The sequence below is a fragment of the Haliotis asinina genome, chromosome 7 (genome assembly GCF_037392515.1).
Source record: "Haliotis asinina isolate JCU_RB_2024 chromosome 7, JCU_Hal_asi_v2, whole genome shotgun sequence".
Taxonomy (NCBI): domain Eukaryota; kingdom Metazoa; phylum Mollusca; class Gastropoda; order Lepetellida; family Haliotidae; genus Haliotis; species Haliotis asinina.
This window is the reverse complement of record NC_090286.1, coordinates 42901895-42922451: the sequence shown is the minus strand read 5'-3', so window position 1 is coordinate 42922451 and position 20557 is coordinate 42901895. Positions and strand designations below refer to the sequence as shown.

The 20557-nt window shown below is 39.7% G+C and overlaps 2 protein-coding genes across 5 annotated transcripts in view; one reads left to right on the top strand and one right to left on the bottom strand.

Annotated features, from left to right (window-relative positions):
• Window positions 1-20557, bottom strand: part of LOC137290399 (U6 snRNA-associated Sm-like protein LSm4) — a 439957-nt gene that overhangs the window by 36671 nt on the left and 382729 nt on the right. The gene's annotated exons all lie outside the window — the stretch shown is intronic.
• Window positions 4538-18697, top strand: LOC137290314 (uncharacterized). 4 transcript variants are annotated; one of them, XM_067821136.1, is made up of 5 exons: window positions 4541-4978; window positions 5344-5468; window positions 5733-5878; window positions 16027-16653; window positions 17625-18697. In XM_067821136.1, the coding sequence occupies exons 3-5, from the start codon at window positions 5854-5856 to the stop codon at window positions 17627-17629; spliced, it is 657 nt and encodes a 218-aa protein (XP_067677237.1). In that variant the 5' UTR covers window positions 4541-4978; window positions 5344-5468; window positions 5733-5853; the 3' UTR covers window positions 17630-18697. The 4 variants fall into 4 exon arrangements, with proteins under 4 accessions (XP_067677236.1, XP_067677234.1, XP_067677237.1 ...); XM_067821135.1 differs by lacking the exon at window positions 5344-5468 and having other exon boundaries at window positions 4538-4978; XM_067821134.1 differs by lacking the exon at window positions 17625-18697 and having other exon boundaries at window positions 4563-4978; window positions 16027-17331.

Here is a 20557-nt window from a genome sequence, read left to right as displayed (position 1 = left end):
TTATACTGCTATTAAAATGCCTATGGCAATTTGTCCTCATTTAATTAGGAGGAAATAAATTCAATCTATTCTTCCGTTATTTGAGAGTCAACCTCCTTCTGTTTCTATATATTAAGCTTGTAAACAGTAAGTGTTACGTCAGAATTGATGTTTTTAAAGGAAATCTTACTAATTTGGCAGAGCGATTTTAATTTCAGCTTAGCATTTCAATAACACGAGAGGGATAATTTACTTCTTTTTTTTCTCTCTCTCTGTTGTGGGGAGTCTACTCCCACTAATCATCGTTAAGCCGCTATCTTTTGGTATACGAAACCTATATCTGATTTGCCGTTTTGCGATGCTGATAGCAATGTTACAGCAACATCACAGCGGGGGGTCACCGGAAATGAGGGACACTACACACATTGTGACCATGTGGGGAATCGAAAGAGGGTGTTCAGCATGACGAGCGATCTTAATACGACGTTAATATGAATTTATGACCTTTTGTAAAACTAAGTTTTCATTTACAAAATCACAATTTATACTCTACATACCTGTATTCATTTACGAAAACGATCATGATATGTCTGATTTCACGACCCGTAATAGTCAGGGTGCGCTGGGTACCTGAAATCAACTCACTCACTCACTCACTCACTAACTCTAACAACCGCAACAAAAAGTAGGAAAGCAACAGTGCAAATATTATCTAATGTGTAAACCATCCATTGTAGAGTGCATTTAAACGGTCCAGTTATTTACTACCCACTGAAGTAAACCAATAATAGTTTGTAGAGTTCAAGAGAATAAAAACTACAGTATTTCTTACCTAAAATACTGTAGTTTTTATTCTCTTGAACTGTTAGAAACGGAAATGAACGGAATCATCACGTTAGAGCAATCAACAGATTTGAATTCGAAATGCAGGGAAGATAGAGCCGTCCTATTACTCACTTTCTTGAGTATTCTGGTTCTCTGGGTATGCTGCGTTGGCCTTAGTGACAGTCACTTCTTCAGTGACACATTTACTGTTACAGGTATGAAGAGTTTTATCTTCGTCTAAGAGGACAAGGGGCGAGGTCGTGTGTAAATGAAAATTATACGGTTCGATGACCTCTGCTCATCCTCCATAGCGTGAACGTTTGTCTTGATGCGCAACAGTGAAATAATTGAATACATTTGAGATTGCAAACTCAGTTGCCAACATATGGACTATTTCAATCGTGGCGGGACGGTGGGGTAGCTTAATGGTTAAAGCGTCTGCCCAGCACGCTAAAGACCCGAGTTCAGTTTCACTCATGGGTACAATGTGTGAAGCCCATTTCCGGTGTCCCAAGCCGTCATATTGCTTGAATATTGTTAAAATTGGCATAACACTAGACTCACTCTTTCAAAACTATGGCCAAATGCAAAACTCCTCAGTGCAGTGTTGTACATATTTTCTTTGTGTCCCATTAGGCCCGATTACGTTTCAAAATTCGATATAATATAAGGTATTATCCATCTACATTTTGCTGGAAGATCTATTGATTGATTGATTTCAAGAATAGTACCAAGTGATCTAAATTACACAGTTTCATAAAACAAGGTACACAATTACTAAAAAAAAAAAACATTAAAAAAATATTGTTATATTTGTTCGTATTTTTCGCCAGTCTTCGTATTTTTCTCCGTGGACGAGTGGAAATGAGAAACGTCAAAAATTACTGATAGTCAAATGGAAGTTCCAATAGTCGAGTCTCGGAGATACCAGCATTAACTTTAACTGGCTCATGGGAGAGATATTGATGCTGTGGATGCTGTTGCCAGTGTTGGCGGGCACATCTGCCTGGGGGAACGACCTCTCGTCAGCGGATAATTTACTAATGAGATCTCTAGATGATAATCTGGCTGAATCGTTGCGATAGGGTCGGTTTCTGTATTTCCGTTACCGGAAGTCGTCTGATAAAAACAACCACCCAAAAGGGCGTTCCTGGAAGGATTGCATCGTATGTAAACTTGACAACTTCCTTGATGCATTTAGTGCAGTGAATAGCAAAATACTTGCTTCTGGGGGGATAATTCTAAAATTCATTATCAGCGGAGCAGCTATAGTTATAGAAAGGTCCGGACTTACACATGTTTTTGCTAAAGGCCCTCAATACTATCTAAATATAAAGGTTTGCAACCTATCAAGCTTACGCGAAGAAATGACTTACAAGTAAGTTGCTACTCGTCTGATTATCAAATGCCGATGTATCCCCATGGTTTCTCTGTTGTCTCGAGGTTCGATAGGGTAGCCTGGCAATTGAAGCGTTCGCTCGTCAAGCCGGAAACCAGGGTTCCATTTTCCATATTGGTACACTATGTGAAGCCCAATTCCGGTGTCATTCCAGTGTCATTCCGGTGTCAATAGTGCCAAAAGCGGCATAAAACGAAACTCACTATCAGTGTTTGTTTCTAATACAACGTGTTGAAAATGTGAGAAGCACCTGTAAAATCTTTACCGTTACGCGTCATCATATCTCAACTTTACTACCAACTGTACCAGCAAAACTAACGATCCAGTTTCTCTGAGTTAACTGTTTCACGATTATAGGAATATCTGTCGACGAATACAATCCTTTTATATTAAGAGAGGATGTAGCACGGTGTTGCAGATGCAACAACGATCAAGTAACACGACACAACATGCTGTGAAATCTGAACTCTCTCAGCTTGGGAGGAAGGAAGTGATCTAAGAGGGTGTGGAACAGATGGTGGAAATATTGCCCGTGACAACAGTGACCCGTAACACGTAACACGTAACACCTTTAACCCCTTTCACCTATCAGCTCACAGATGGACTTGTAAGATAATGGATTGCGCAACATCGACTTTCGTGTTAATAAAGTATAGTCTATTTTGACAACGTCAATCGCCAGACTCGGTAACGTAGTTTGCTGTCGAAATAGTTCTTCCAACTCTCAATCACTAGTTTGGTCCCAGCACTTTAGTGTGAAGGTTCTCTTGAGGTAGATTTTCCAAAAAATGAAATGCGTATAAGAGTGCAGACGAGGATGTTGTTTCTAATTTGTGTATGTGTCTAAATATGCAAATGGTGAAAATGCAAATTTGTATAGAGTTTTATAATTAAAGTAATATCTGTAATATATGGGAAAATCATTAAATATATATAGTGAGATAAACAGTCCAATATGTAAGGGGTCTACATAATTGTTGGCTGCATACTTGAGTATACTTAAGCATACATCGTTAATATATATGTACAAAATTACTAACACCCCCCCCCCCCCCCCACACACACACACACACACGCACACACCCTTCGCCAGGCATACATTATGAACGGTCCCTAAGCATCTGATAGAAATATGAATTATTTGGCTTACATGGTTTGTACATCTATCTTCACCTCCCTCTCTCCTCCCAATCCCCCCTCTCTCACACCTCATTTTAATTTGTTTTCCAATATGTCAGAATGATGATATCATCGGGCAATTAGTGAGATAACTTAATGATAACTGTTCTGGTAATCAGCTGACAGTGACTTAACTCCACAGTTGTTTTAAACGTATGCTAAAGTTCAGACAAGAAGAAAATTGGCTTCCATTATGTGCAATTATTCTCCCTGTTTTCACATTTTCAGTTTATTAACAAAGGTTTTCCCACGTGTGCGTTGACTTTAATCTGTGTTTTGGACAAGCTTGTCATCTATGTCATTCGGGTTATGACAAACATGTCATTATATCTTCATCAGAGAACAATCAGCCTCGCCATTTTGAGTAGATCACATATTATACAACCTGTCCCCACCCACCCCAAAAGCGACTCCACCCCAAAGAAAAGAAAAGAAAAGGAAAAACACAACACACAAAAATACAAGATTCCAAAACGACAGAGTAACGTATTTCTCTATTCATACGTAAGTAAAAATAAATCATGTTAAAATGCTTTTATATTACGAGGATTAGGTTGAATCTCAACATTTGAAGATCTAAAGTGAACTAACATGGCCCCGTTAGGTATGTGACTTTTGAATGCTCTAAATTTTATGAAGCATTTTCCCAAGCCGTTCATATGCCGTCGATGATCACTGCCTAGATTCCGTTGCATCAGTTTGCAAAGGAGATAAAATTTCAGGACCTCTTTGTTTACGACTGAACGCATATTAGAATGTCTGTTATCATATGTCAGTTTAGACAAAAGAGTCTGAAGACCGATCACTCTTTTCAACATATTATATCAAATATACTTTTATCAAAGTTAAATGTAATTAATAAAAGCAGTTACTTTTAAATGAATAACACTGATAAACACGCTTTATTTCCTACTTGAGGGTCATTTGTCGCTGACACAGTATTTATGAAGTAAACTATCTCTTAAGTTAGTAAGAACCCTTTCACCCTTATGGGTCCTTAATTTCAATTTGACAGGGTCCCGGCTTGCCGAGTCAACCACCAAGCGCTCGTCTCAGCGCTCGGAACGCCATATATACAGTACGTATATCTCGGCTAGAGACAAATAGGTTAACATGCCGATCTACTTGTTTTATTTTTAGGCAACATTCCTCCCGCCCGAGTACGGGATCGTAACTGAATATCGCGAGAACTGACATCAGTGGCACGTGCGGATGCAGAACACACCGTCTGCTGCCAGCGTCCGACGGACATGCACCTGTCCTTTGTTCCTTCATAACACCTGGGATGTGATTACCAAGGCTGGGACAAAGACAACGTACAGCTGTGTCATATACAGGCTAACTGTTAGCACGGCCGACGTTGTTTACGTGCACGACTTCACGGTTGCCTGAACTACTCGTTCCTACGTCTCAGCTAACTAACCACCTTGTGCAGAACAGAATCATTCGAACCGAAACGCTGACAATAAACTTTATTCGCACTGACATACCTTTTCTGTGATGTAAGAGGTAGATACTGTTTGAAAGTTTGGGCACAGGACAGAGGACTCTAGTTGACGGTGCAGACACAGATTTCACTTCAAGACACATAGAGAGGTGAGTACATGTTCTACATACAGATATTCTGAATTGCCAGCCTTCAGACAACAATCCTTTCCCTGAGGCAATATCATTGTAACGTTCGTTGTTTGTGTGTTTACGTTTTCTGTTAAAGCAAGTACGGCGCGTATACACCATGATAAATATTGTGACTTCTGTCGTGACTTACATTATTGTTATGTTTTGCAGATTAAGGTGAACAATGCAAGAAAATATAATTATAGGATATTTATATAGGCGATGTTGTTTTCCCCTCGATCATTGGATGTCAGTCTGACCGGCATATCGTTGTAATGCAACACGTATTGCACTACTATATTGACATTTAATGATTTATTTAACAATTAACCCAATAATTTTAGACGCTGAAACTACTAGACAAAAGAAAGTATGCTCCCATGACTGGTGGTGTCTACACGCGTTGCAACGTGAACTTGATATTCGGTGGTGATGAGCTTGATACTGACATCATAGTTGTGTTTAGGGCGTAAGTTTATTTTGGTGAATGTTTTCGGAATATTAACGTCTTGATAATATTTATGTCAAGTCCAGTTTTTAAGCAGATACCTATTTTGTTATAACTCTCCTAGCTGGTGACCCACATATACACGATACCCTTCGTCAACGGTGTGATGATTACTCAGATGCCAGTCTTGATCTGTAAATGTTGTACGTGACTTGTAATGAAGCCTATTATCTTGGATATGCTAATGTGTGTTAAGTTATCGACATAACTTCTCTGTCAACACAGGTTGTACGGGTCACCTCTTGAGGGTCAGTAGTCCTGCTTGGCGTCTCAGTAAGGGAGCTCTCGCCTCCCAAGCCTACCGAGTGACGCCTGAACTGTCAGACGGTGACGTACTGTCGATAACATGGAGAGCCAGATTCCACAACTAGGTAAGTTATACTGCAGTCACGTATAGCATGTCATGATGTATTCATCACGCTATGCAGTGAGTTTCCAGCGTTACTAACTTAAAATGATCATGTTGATATTACATTGTGATTTACTATCAATTTGGTGACATCAGCTGTGTTAATTAGCCATTTTGATGTCTGGTACCAATGTGTGGTTATCATGCCATAATTAATTGTCTTACTTATGTGTGCTGTTAAAAGTAAAATATGTAGATTTCTTTTTTGAAAATGCCACAAGGCATGATATCAATATATTTAGAATCCCTCTGAGATGAGCTTTCCTTTGATATATCACATTGCATAATTACTGACAAAATATCTGTTTGCATAACCACTTTAATGATTTTGGCGGCCATCTTGAAAGTGGAGGCCACTTTGAAAATGCCACACGGCAGAATTTTCTGAATATGTATGGCACATGGCAATGATGTTCTGCAGCTTTCCTGAAAAAAAATCAGCTTTCTACTATATTTTTCTAATGTCTTGTTTAATCCTCCAGGCCTGCAATAAAGTAGGCTACATTTATCATACACTGATATTCAGCATACAGCTAGTCACGTATAATAAAGTAGGCTGTATTTATCATACACTGATATTCAGCATACAGCTAGTCACGTATAATAAAGTAGGCTGTATTTATCATACACTGATATTCAGCATACAGCTAGTCACGTATAATAAAGTAGGCTACATTTATCATACACTGATATTCAGCATACAGCTAGTCACGTATAATAAAGTAGGCTGTATTTATCATACATGGTATTCTGCATACAGTCACGTATAGAATATTGTGCTGAATTTATCATACACTGGTATTCAGCATACAGGGAAGTATGGCATATTACACTGAATTTATCATACACTGGTATTCAGCATACAGGGAAGTATGGCATATTACACTGAATTTATCATACACTGGTATTCAGCATACAGGGAAGTATGGCATATTACACTGAATTTATCATACACTGGTATTCAGCATACAAACACGTATAAGCATACTATGCTGTGTTTATCAGACACTGGTTTTCAGCTTTCAGTAATGTGCATAAAACTATGTTGAATTCAGAATACAACTACGTATGGTAAAGAAGGCTGTATTTATCATACACAGGTATTTTTCATGCATACAGTCATGTATCATTTATCATACACTGGTATTTTGCATACAGTCATGTATCATTTATCATACACTGGAATTCAGAATAGAATAAGGATAGAGCGATGGGATTAAACGTCTCGTTCAAAAGTTATTTTAGTTTGTCATGATGTCAATTCATTGTCTCATCACAAACACGCTGTGTATGAAATACATATTGCGATATTTCATAAATCATATAAAAACTGTTTGACCAGTTTTATTGTATATGTTAAACGTTAAATAATGCTTATTAGTCCCATGCTAGAATGAACCTCAATGCCTCCATACATCCCCTTCATACAGCAGGAATATTGCTGCGTGCGGCGTAAAACTAACTTCAATCATTTCATACAACCAATCAGTGAATGAGTGAGCAATATTCCAGCCATATAGCGGCGGTCTGTAATTATTCGAGTCTGGACCAGACAATCCAGTGACCAACAACTTGAGCATCGATCTGCGCAATTGAGAACCAATGACATGTGTCAACCAAATCAGTGAGCCACCGTTAGTCGCCTGTCACGGCAATAGACCAGGAGCATCAGACATGGGATTGGAAAAGCTGAATTTTTCAGGAAAGCTTCAGAACATCATTGCCGTGTGCAAAGTACAAAGCTCTGCAAAATCTACCTTGTGGTATTTTCAATTTCAAGATGGCCGCCAAAATCATTATAATGATTATACACACATATATTTTGTCACTAATTATGCCATATGGTATTTGCAGGATTTGCAGAACTTTGTATCTTGAGCATGGCAATGATATTCTGAAGCTTTCCTGAAAAATTCAGCTTTCTACTATATTTTTCCAATGTTACCTATTGTTTGTGTCTAATGCACCTGTCCTACAAGCATGGGTTGCTGAAGGCATATTTTAACCCGGACCTTCACGGGTCCAATTAGATTTATCTCACAATATGCCAACCACAGACACATAATTGATAATCTAGCCATGCGAGTGTAAGGTATTTAAAGAAACAGGTAAAATATGTTTTTTCGCATTTTAAATTTTTTTTTTGCCATGTTATGTCCAAACGTAGATTTTAAAATACAGACATGCATAACTAATGCAATAATTTATGCCACAAATGGGACCATGATATATCGGTCTGTTTGTCGGGTCCGGTAAATAGACTGGACGTATTAATCAAAAGATATAATGTGTGAGCTGAATGCTAGAAACCATTATTAATATACTCCTCAGTAAATATATGTCACGACTGGGATAGATAATTTCTGATTAATGTGTGAAGCTCCCTGTGAGGTGCGCGTGCGTGTTCAATGAATAATTGGTTGTCCTTAACTGCAATATGGCTCGTTTATTATTTCATGCAGGTAATACGCCCATATTCATTTAGGTAATGTTACTTGAGGTAACTCGAGATATGCAATTAAATTAATGGGAAACGTTTCCTACTCTCTCTGACCATAAATCGTATTTCATGTTGACAACGAAACCAATTACGGAAGTTAATATCTTATGGTGTAATATTATATGCTAGAATTACAGGTATTAGATGGTGAAAGGTCTACACGGTAAGGAGTCTTGTACGCCTGTGTGTATACACACGTCCACAAACATATACCGTGTATATTATCTAGAATTGTTATCTTACTAGGCCTATACCTAGAGACCCAAAGGGAGTAACCTTCTGGTTGAAGCATTCACTCGATAAGTCGAAGACTCGGGATTGACCCACGGGATCGTGTGGTCACTCGCTGACTTGGTTGACACAGGTCACCGGTTCCCACTTGTGCAGATTAATGCTCATGTTGTTGATCACTGGATTGTCTGGTCCAGGCTGGATTATTTACCGACCGTCGCCATATAGCTGGAATAGTGCTGAATGCGGCGTAAAACTCAACTCACTCACTCAGGATTGAACCTATCTGTACAACACGTGAAGCCTGTTTGTGGTATATTACTGGAGTATGGTTAAAATCGGGGTAAATCCATACTCCCTCACTCTCTAAGTGCGGTGGTGGGTTAGCCTATTGGTTAGAGCTTTTGCCCGAGTTCGATTCCCCTATGGCTACAGCGTGTGAATCCCAGTTCTGGTGACCCCGCCGTGATATTGCTGAAATAATGCTAAAAGCGGCGTAAAACCAAACTCACTGCTCTCAATGTGCGAGAGAAGAGAGATGCAAGTTACATTGCTGATGTAAATGTCTTTTGTTGGACGCTTGTCATGTTACTTAAACTCTCAGTAATCATGCTTTTATTACAATTAAATAATTAAGTTATAGGTAAATTCAGTGGTGCTTATCTATTCAATAAAAGCGTCAGCCAAATGTATATTCAACTTATTAACGTCACCATAACGCATGAGTAAGGTCGGTTCTCGAAGCGGTAGGGCGACGGGGCAGCCTAGTCGTTAAAAGCGTTCGCTCGTTACGCCGAAGACCGAATTCGATTCCCCCATGCATGGGTACAGTGTGAATCCCAGGTGCGTGACCCCGCCGTGATATTGCTGGAATATAGTCCATGTAAAGTGTATTATAGGTTTCTAGAATAACGTTGCCACCAAGTCACCAACAGAACGCATAGTACGACTTAATCGTTTACCCTTCTAAGCACATCATTGAACAGGACGATAAGCATATAGCCGTTCAGCAGGCTCAGTCACCCAGTTACGCTCAAACTGACGAATAAAGAATATATAAGGGCAAGCACTGGCGATGACGTTCCCTAAAATAGGGATTGTTAAATACAAACATAGATCAATGACAACACTGGCTTTAGTTGAGTAAGCCGTACTCGTGCATTTTAATAACGTGTGTACATTTTAGTCACAGGTTAATACGGATGTATTGTGGATATCATTACATGCCCGTACATACACGGGTAACTTCAGTGTGATAGAATGGGGAGTGATGCAGTATCACATGCTGTGTATCTGTCTTGCGGGTACTCTCAGCGTGTAGTGACTGGACGTACACGTTTAACCATTAACCCTAGGTAAGTTCATGTTCTCTATACCCGTGAAGATCCGGGTAAGATCTGGTCTTCAGTAAACCATGATTGTCGCAAGAGGAGACTAACGGGATCCGGTGTTGAGGCTCACTGACTTGGTTGACACATGTCATCGTATACCATATGCGTAGACCGATGTTCATGCTGTTGATCACTGGATTTTCTGGTCTAGGTTTTTTTAGAGAAACGTAGCTGGAGTTAGGCACAGTGTTCTTCAGTGCATCAACAGAAATCGTTCAGAGCCCACACTCAGCACTATTCGATGACAACAATCTGTAAATAATCGAGTCTGGATCAAACAATCCAGTGATTAATAGCATGAGCCATACGATGACATGTGTCAACCAAGTCAGCGATCTTGATCACCCTACCCTCTTACGACAAGCATTGCTTACTGAAGATCAGTTCTAACTTCATGACATGATGGTTGAGGTTCTATAACAGGATGCTATAAATAAGACTGTACCATGTAAGGAATTTAATTGATATAAATGAAATACGTGTTATTTTCGCACTTTGCTTTTCACATGCCAAATAATACGTTGTGATATTTCAATACACATAAGAGTAGCCAAACTGGTGTAACCCATCTTGCCACAGATTATATAATCACATGATACTTCGATACTTAACGTTTCATTTCTCCCTGTAACATGTATGTATAGAGACTTAAGTGTCGGTAATGTTCATTTATAGTATATCTGCACATGGACATGAGACTTGTCGTTACATGGGTATCGTATATCCTGACGTCATGCTGATATCACGTGAGGACGTATGTCATGTGACTATGTCCCATATACATACATTTGATCCTGCCAACAATGTGTCTCTGTGCGATTCTTTACTTATATTGATACATCGGTCGGTGTAATTTAGTGTTACTTGCTATGGTTGTAGAAATATTTATTCTCAATATTTAGTGCGTGCAAACATCAAGAAAAGTAAGACGCTGTTACTTGGCATCTGAACAACACAATCGTCTTCAGACATAAAGATGGAAGCTCAAGGTTTTCGGACAAAAACCGTTATTTCAAAAACTGTCACTACTCCCTGGAATGCTTTGTCAACTGACAGGAAAACTTGCCCATCTTTTGAGAGTTTCAAACCACATTTGAAGACACATGTCTTTAAAAAAATGTTATCCAGATTGACATGTCATCGTTGCCATGCACAGCGTTTTGAGTACACGACAATGGATAAGGCGCTATGGAAATTCTCATTTATTTATTTATATTTGTCATGAAGTTTTTTTTTATAAATTACGTAAGTCTAAAGCTACACCAACAGTCAGTGCAGACGCACACACACACGCGTACGCAGACGAAAACAGAAAGTTGTGTTTGCTTAAATCAAAGGTCAATATATCAACTTCGCAACACTACCAACACACGTGAGATGTAACACGACAAACCTAGATCTAATTTGTGTAAGGACACATTTTAGTAGTATTTACACGCGTGATCGGAATGAAGAACACTGATGTGATCGAGACTGTCGTGGGGTGAATCGTCCCAGCTGACCTCAGCCAGTGAAAGGCATATATTCTACACTGACCACTTAATTGTCGTGTTGTGCTATTCGTGTTACAAACAGGACATTTGTCACTCGCCCTTGCCTGAGTTGGCCCTAACAATACCACAGGTGGAAAAACAGATGGCAACCTATGTTGACCAAAGCAGAACACCTTGTTTGACCAATGCTTAGTCTGGTTCACGTGTACTCAGCGGCGTTCCAGCTATATGACAGCTGTCTGTATGTAATCGAATCTGGATCAGATAATCCAGAGATTGTCTTCACGAGTGTCGATCTACGCATTTTGGAAATGATGACGAATGTCAACCAAGTCAGCGGCCTGACCACCCGACCCTAGTACCGTTAGTCGCCTCTTACAAGCATGGGCTGCTGAAGACCATTTCTATTCCACATCTCCACGGGTCCCTGATGTCAATACATGTCAGCTGATTTACTTAAGTTGCTCTTATCTATTGGGATGCGGTAATCGTGTTGACACCATCTTACTGACGTCAACGATAAAGCATGTTCATTTATTGATTGAATCTTGAATAAATTCGTTCTTAGAACGTTTATAATTAACTTGGCATTGTATTATGATATACGTCAGAAAATAATGTTCAGAATCTATTATTGATATGAATTCTTTGCAGTTTTGGGATGATTTTGGATGATCTTTACATGCATTAAATAAAAAGGTACAACGGCCGTTTTGTCAAGCAATGAAAATCCAGCCATAGTCCTGAATCATAACACTAAGACCATCAGGATATTAAAGACATCATGATATCTAAAGCCTTATTGATATATTAGACCATCGTGATATCTTAGACCATCATGATACATTAGGTCGTCATGATATATTAGGCCATGTTTGCATCATCATGACTTATTAGGCCACAATGACATGCATGATTTATTAGGCTATTAGGCCATTAAAGGCCATCATGATATATAAGACCACCATGGTATACTAGGTTATCATGACATGTTAGGCCATCATGATATCTCAGACCCCCATCATATCTAACAACACCGTGATATATTAGACCATGACATTTTTACAATCATGATATATTTGACCATTAGATCTACGATATCATAGTCCACCATAATATATTTCACCATCACAATGTCTTTGGCCATACGATATGTTAAACCATCACAACATCTTAGGCCATCATGATACATTTCACCATCACGGTGTCTTTGGCCATCAGGATATGTTAGACCATCACGATGTCTTAGGCCATCATGATATATTTCACCATCACGATGTCTTTGGCCATCAGGATATGTTAGACCATCACGATGTTTTAGGTCATCATGATACATTTCCCCATCACGATGTCTTTGGCCATCAGGATATGTTAGGCCATCAGGATATGTTAGACCATCACGATGTCTTAGGCCATCATGATATATTTCACCATCACGATGTCTTTGGCCATCAGGATATGTTAGACCATCACGATGTTTTAGGTCATCATGATACATTTCCCCATCACGATGTCTTTGGCCATCAGGATATGTTAGACCATCACGATGTCCTAGGTAATCATGATATATTTCCCCATCACGATGTCTTTGGCCATCAGGATATGTTAGACCATCACGATGTCTTAGGACATCATGATACATTTCCCCATCACGATGTCTTTGGCCATCAGGATATGTTAGACCATCCCGATGTCTTGGGTCATCATGATATATTTCACCATCACCATGTCTTTGGTCATCATGATATGTTAAATCATCACGATGTCTTAGGTCATCATGATACATTTCCCCATCACGATGTCTTTGGCCATCAGGATATGTTAGACCATCACGATGTCTTAGGTCATCATGATACATTTCCCCATCACGATGTCTTTGGCCATCAGGATATGATAGACCATCACGATGTCTTAGGTCATCATGATATATTTCACCATCACCATGTCTTTGGCCATCAGGATATGTTAGACCATCACGATGTCTTAGGTCATCATGATACATTTCACCATCACGATGTCTTTGGCCATTAGGATATGTTAGACCATCACGATGTCTTAGGTCATCATGATACATTTCACCATCACGATGTCTTTAGCCATCAGGATATGTTAGACCATAACGATGTTTTAGGTCATCATGATACATTTCCCCATCACGGTGTCTTTGGCCATCAGGATATGTTAGACCATCATGATGTCTTAGGCCATCATGATATATTTCACCATCACGATGTCTTTAGCCATCAGGATATGTTAGACCATCACGATGTCTTAGGCCATCATGATATATTTCACCATCACGATGTCTTTGGCCATCAGGATATGATAGACCATCACGATGCTTTAGGTCATCATGATACATTTCACCATCACGATGTCTTTGGCCATCAGGATATGTTAGACCATCACGATGTCCTAGGTAATCATGATATATTTCACCATCACAATGTCTTAGGCCAGCATGATATCATGATATATTTCACCATCACAATGTCTTAGGCCAGCATGATACATTTTACCATCACAATGTCTTTGGTCATCATGATATGTTAAATCATCACGATGTCTTAGGTCATAATGATATATTTCACCATCACGATGTCTTTGGCCATCATGATATGTTAGACTATCACGATGTCTTAGGCCATCATGATATATTTCACCATCACGATGTCTTTGGCCATCAGGATATGTTAGACCATAACGATGTTTTAGGTCATCATGATACATTTCACCATCACGATGTCTTTGGCCATCAGGATATGTTAGACCATCACGATGTCTTGGGCCATCAGGATATATTTCACCATCACGATGTCTTTGGCCATAACGATATATTAGACCACCACAACATCTTAGGCCATCATGATATATTTCACCATCACGATGTCTTAGGTCATCATGACATCATGATGTATTTCACCATCACAATGTCTTTGGCCATCGTGATATATTAGACCATGACATTTTTTTACCATCATGATATATTTGACCATTAGATCTACGATATCTTACTCCACCATAATATATTTCACCATCACGATGTCTTTGGCCATAACGATATATTAGACCATCACAACATCTTAGGCCATCATGATATATTTCACCATCACGATGTCTTTGGCCATCGTGATATATTAGACCTTGACATTTTTTTACCATCATGATATCATGATATATTTCACCATCACGATGTCTTTAGCCATCAGGATATGTTAGACCATCACGATGTCTTAGGTCATCATGATATCATGATATATTTCCCCATCACGATGTCTTTGGCCATCAGGATATATTAGACGATGTCTGATGCATCCGTAAGGTTCTCCTTGAATGAAGCTTATTAACTATTCTTCGATCACGTGAACCCTAGCTGCCTGAGGTATAGTTACCTCTGTTGACTCAGGTCGCGCAAACGATAGCAATCGAATGCCTGTTCCGTGTCTTTACCTCTATTGTGAGGTATCACATGGTCTCGTGAACTTATAAACTGGGGTCACATCACTTAAACTGTGCTTAACCCTTTAGGTTTCAAAATGAATCCATTTTCTCAATAACGCATTCCTGAAATAATTCTAAGTTCAAATACGGCGTGAAGTACTCTGTTGATAAGGAGAATAAAGAGGAAAGCAATAAATAGCAAAGTTCTAAACTTCACAATGGAATGCAATAATTATTGCTTATTACCAGTGGATGCAAATGATTTCTTGTGGTTTCCATTTGCCCATTGCTAGTCACAAATCAACGCTTATTAACTTAATCTTTTCCTACTCTCCTCCCTTGTTATCTTACAGTCCTTCATCGTCCTAGCACAATATTATTCCACGTATCTAATGTTCACGATATACCAGGTACGCCACGCGTATAATGTTTATGACATGACACGTATATCATATGCATTGTGTCAATATTATTCCACGTGCACCATATATCTAATATGCATGATATACCGCGTGCGACATGCAACATGTAACATGCAAGGTGTCGGTATTATTCCACGTGCACCGCGTTCATTACATACAACGTGCGCCAGACGTATAATGTTCATAACATGCCACGTATGTCACATGCAAGGTGTCAACATTATTCCATTGCAAAGCATTTCTACTGTTCACGATATACCACGTGCGTCACACGTATACGGTTTATAACATTCCATGTATGTAACATGCAAGGTGCCAATATTATTCCACGTGCACCATGTAGCTAATATGCATGATATACCACGTGCGCATATTGTTACGAATATGCCACGTGCATAACGTTAATACAACCCCTCGCGTTTGTGCACAACACACCACACACACACACATAATCCCCCTTCGTGCGCGCAAGGATGCACACACACTGCCACACATACCTTTATACATACCTACCTACTCACCTCTGAGTCACTGGAATTGGATAGGTCGAACTTATTTGTAATGTGTCAGTTCCATTTGTGAACTCCTGTCTTACCTTACGTGTGATGTCATCAGTCGTGTTCTCATTTCAGCCGCCATGACTTGGCCTGAGTTCATCAAGCACATGCTGGCGACGACCCACAAGATACAGAAAGTAGCAGTGCTGGCTGAGGATGGTCAGCCTCTAGCCGTGACGGAGGACCTTCAGGTGTCCATGGAGGAGGGCCAGGCATTGGTCAGGAGCATCTTGGACCCTGCGCGGACGGTCACCAAGATCCACATGGACAACAACTTCTACACGTGTTTCCAGGGCAACTCGAGGACATTGGTTGGGACGTCTCCCAATAGAGACAGAATATTCGTCGCCTATAAATATGAACACTGCCTTGTCGTTGTGTTCGGCGGGACGAAGGGACATGGGTCGTATCTTTTTGAGTTGAAGAAACATCTTTGGGCCAGGGAACGTCGTCAGCAGCAGATGTCAAATTTACGTAATCAAGGGCAGATCACTAATATACCCAGTCAAGAACAGATCACGAATATACCCAGCCAGCGTCAAATACCCAATACACCCAGCCAAGGGCAGATCCAGCAGATCCTGAATGCAGCTGAGGACGAAAGGTTAGCTTCCCAAGACTCAGACAACATGGAACAACTCACTCAGATGGACCGGGAATCGATGGACATTGATGACTTTCCTCAAGGACAAGACAGAATAGGTGATGATCTAAATCTACTCCAGCTACATGACTGACTGTCGGGTTTAGTTTAGAAGGGGCGATCTTCATGTTTTCAAGTACACGCAATATTTATATGAGGCATTTAACATATTATCTTTTACGATATGGAACTCTAGAGGCAGCTGGGGACCTCGCTGTTTTATATGCAACAAATAACTTGGAATACTCATTTTGGATATTTTACCAATATTACATGGTTTCACAATGATCCTCTTTCTTCATGGCTATACACTGGGTTATCGCATCATTGTTTTCTCGCCAGTCACAGAACCATTTATTGTTCACAATCGCAATACTCAGCCTTTTACCCTTTTCCCGTTTACTCGACATAATCTTTATTGACTTGTGTTGTATCCTTTCGCAAACAATCCAATGGTGTCATTGTACAAAATAAATTCTATGGCTGTGTTAAGGCATGGACGTTTGCGGTCATCTTAGCGCTAAGATCGCTTTGTGCAGCAACACCATATTGATACAACTGTCATAAATCTATGTTAAGGTATGGGAACATACGATGTGAACATGAGCGTTAACATCGCTTGAAGTACATCCTGAATGTGTGTAGTCCTATACACGCCTAAGAAAGGCTGTCGTGGCTTGTTCAACAATGTAAACTTCATAAAACCTGTATTTTCGTAGGAATGTAGAGTTCATACGCTGTACTGTTCAGGGTCGTTTGTTCCGCACGAGTGGTGTCATTACAAACAGAACTGGTGCAGCCATCACTGAACAGATTTTGTCATATGACGAAAGCGAAAAGTCATATCTTATAACTTACATTTGCTCGGCCAAACATTGGGCAACCATGCGCGCAGATCGGCACATTAAACGTCATTTCAGATCAACTTCATTGAAGGGACCTGGACTACCTAACACAATTTGTGAAGGGTGCAAAATATGTAACGGTTGAATCGTTCACATTATTGAATATACCTATGCGTGTCTTGCAGGGTGAGGAAGTATTTTCGACCCCTGAGGAACATATCTCGGCCTTTGTCCCAAAGTGACACTGTTCAAGAATCTTGCCTTAATCAGTGAACGTAGCAGAAACGTCACAACACATGCCAAGATCGTATAACACGCCACCGGGTCACGCTCTACTGAATAATCTATGGACGGTGTCCTGTGCTATAACACATACATTTTATTCAGATGCATCTGCTTTACTGTGATCTATCAGTAGTTTGGTAGTGTATGGCGTACCATTTATTTAACAATACATGTATTATAAATAATTGGTATGTATTATTTATATCGTGTCACTGGATTGTCTGGCTGGTATTTAGAAACTGGATTGTTCGGTCAAGACTCAAGACGCCGCTATCATATGACATATGGTTTATGCACGATGAAACACTGACCTTTTTATGCAAACCGTCTGAATGGTGGGTGCTACATGTGAGGCAAGATAAGCTTGCCTTTTAGCGGACTGCTTCCGGGTGATTCGTTCTTATAACTCTCTACGTCATTTTGTCTTTATAGTTCAGCGGAATCAGTTTAAAAATGAATCTAGTTTTATCCTCATTTAGCAATCTTTCGGCAATATTAGGGCGGGGACAACAGAAATGGGTTTCACACATTGTACCCATGCGGGGAATCGAACCGGGGTCTTCAGTATGACAAGCAGACACTGTAACCACTAGGCTACCCCGCCGCCCCTTTTATATAAAGAAAACTGATTAATTTACACAGGGATAATAAAAAAACAATCTGTATATGGTCGTCCTGATTTACAACACTTAAAACACACGCGCGCGTGCGCAAATGTGTACACGACACACATACAGTTATACATGGATATTCATATCTCATATAAAGATTCGGATGATAAAATCACCTGTTTTCAGCTGCTGACCCGTCTTTCCTTTTAGCCTCTGCTTGTAATTTCATGCAAATCATATATGCTGACTAAATATCTACACATTGTTCAAAGGTTTGTATGTTTTAATATACACTGTATGTCATCGTATCCCGTATCTCTTATTTTTTATTGTTTATGCAATAAAATCGCTGTAAAAATAAACCAATACACATCTTTTTCGGTGAACTAATGAAGTCTGGTATAGATCTCCAGTTAATATATTATTCCCATGCGAATTCTATAATATGAATAATGCCATGTAGTATATGCAATCGTGTAGGTGTTGATAAAAAACCCAAAATGATGGCGTTTGGGATTTTACGAGAGCTTCCAAAAGTCATCTTTTTGCACATTTATTAATGTTGCCTGAGCATATCCAAGATCCAAGAACTGTCACCTTTATCTACTGACACTGCCTGCAATTTGTCAGTTCAGTTTTTTTCGTACCATGGTATGTCCATGTAACGACGTGAATAACGATGGGCGATCAACACTGTGTGGCCTTCTGTTATTGCTGGATGCGGGTCAGGCACTGACCGTCAGCTAGGGCTTGAAGTTGTTAGGGGGCTGACTGACTGAGTATGGTTTTATGCCGCTTTTAGCAACATTCCAGCAATATTAGTGGGGCACACTAGAAATGGGTTTAACAAATTGTATCCATGTGGGGAATCGAACCAAGGTCTATTGTGTAACGAGTGAATGCTTTAACCATAAGGCTATCCCACCGCCCCTGTTGTCCGTGGATATCACTGAGGTACTGGTTGTGACAACACTCAGTTGTCAGTGGATATCACTGAGGTACTGGTTGTGACAACACTTTCAGTTGTCAGTGGGTATCGTGAGGTACTGGTTGTGACAACACTCAGTTGTCAGTGGATATCGTGAGGTACTGGTTGTGATAACGCTCAGTTGTCAGTGGATATCGTGAGGTACTAGTTGTGACAGGACCTGCTACTGCCAGTGGTGTTAGGTAGGACACCAGCCATGACAGGTGACCTTCAGTTGTTGGAAAACTGTTCTTGAAGAGTTAATCTGAAACTTGAAGTCCAAAATACAACTTCGATATGTGTATCAAATTGATCGCCATCTTGTTTGTTCTACTTTTAGCTTTAGCTGTTATGACACGTTCGGGTATAACATCAATTCATATTTGTATGTTAATTATATTTTTGGTGTGTCATTGAATGATATATGTTGTCCTTACTAAATACCAACTATCTCAGTGTTCACATGATCATTCCTATATCTCCTAAGTCGACTATCACGAGGCAGTGATTTTGACTGCAGGATAAAGCCGCTCTCAGGAGTATACCAGCTATTTGATGCGATATGTGTATGATCAAGCCTGGACCACACAATCCAGTGCTCTACATTTTGAGCAGCAATCAACATCTAACAACTGAATGTATTTTGTCTCTTCGTCAAGCAGAGGTTACAGGGAATCTATTCTATACTTTAATCCACACATAGTCATCAAGTGATACAGGTCATATCAGTTAACAACGTACCAGGTCGTACAAAGTTAAAATGTACCAGATCATATCAGATGATAAAGTACCAGGTCATATCAGATGATAAAGTACCAGATCGTGGCAAAAGATAAAAAACAGGTAGTATCAGACGATAAAGTACCAGGTCATATCAGATGATAAAGTACCAGGTCATATCAGATGATAAAGTACCAGATCATATCAGATGATAAAGTACCAGGTCATATCAGATGATAAAGTACCAGGTCATATCAGATGATAAAGTACCAGATCGTGGCAAAAGATAAAAAACAGGTAGTATCAGATGATAAAGTACCAGATCATATCAGATGATAAAGTACCAGATCATATCAGATGATAAAGTACCAGGTCATATCAGATGATAAAGTACCAGATCATATCAGATGATAAAGTACCAGGTCATATCAGATGATAAAGTACCAGGTCATATCAGATGATAAAGTACCAGGTCATATCAGATGATAAAGTACCAGGTCATATCAGATGATAAAGTACCAGATCGTGGCAAAAG

Excerpts from the sequence above, each read along its gene's own strand:
- LOC137290314 (XM_067821133.1), top strand. The coding sequence starts at position 5,854 with ATGGAGAGCCAGATTCCACAACTAG. Across the intron at positions 5,879-16,026 it reads GAGCCAGATTCCACAACTAG|CCGCCATGACTTGGCCTGAG; the intron begins GTAAGTTATACT and ends TTCTCATTTCAG.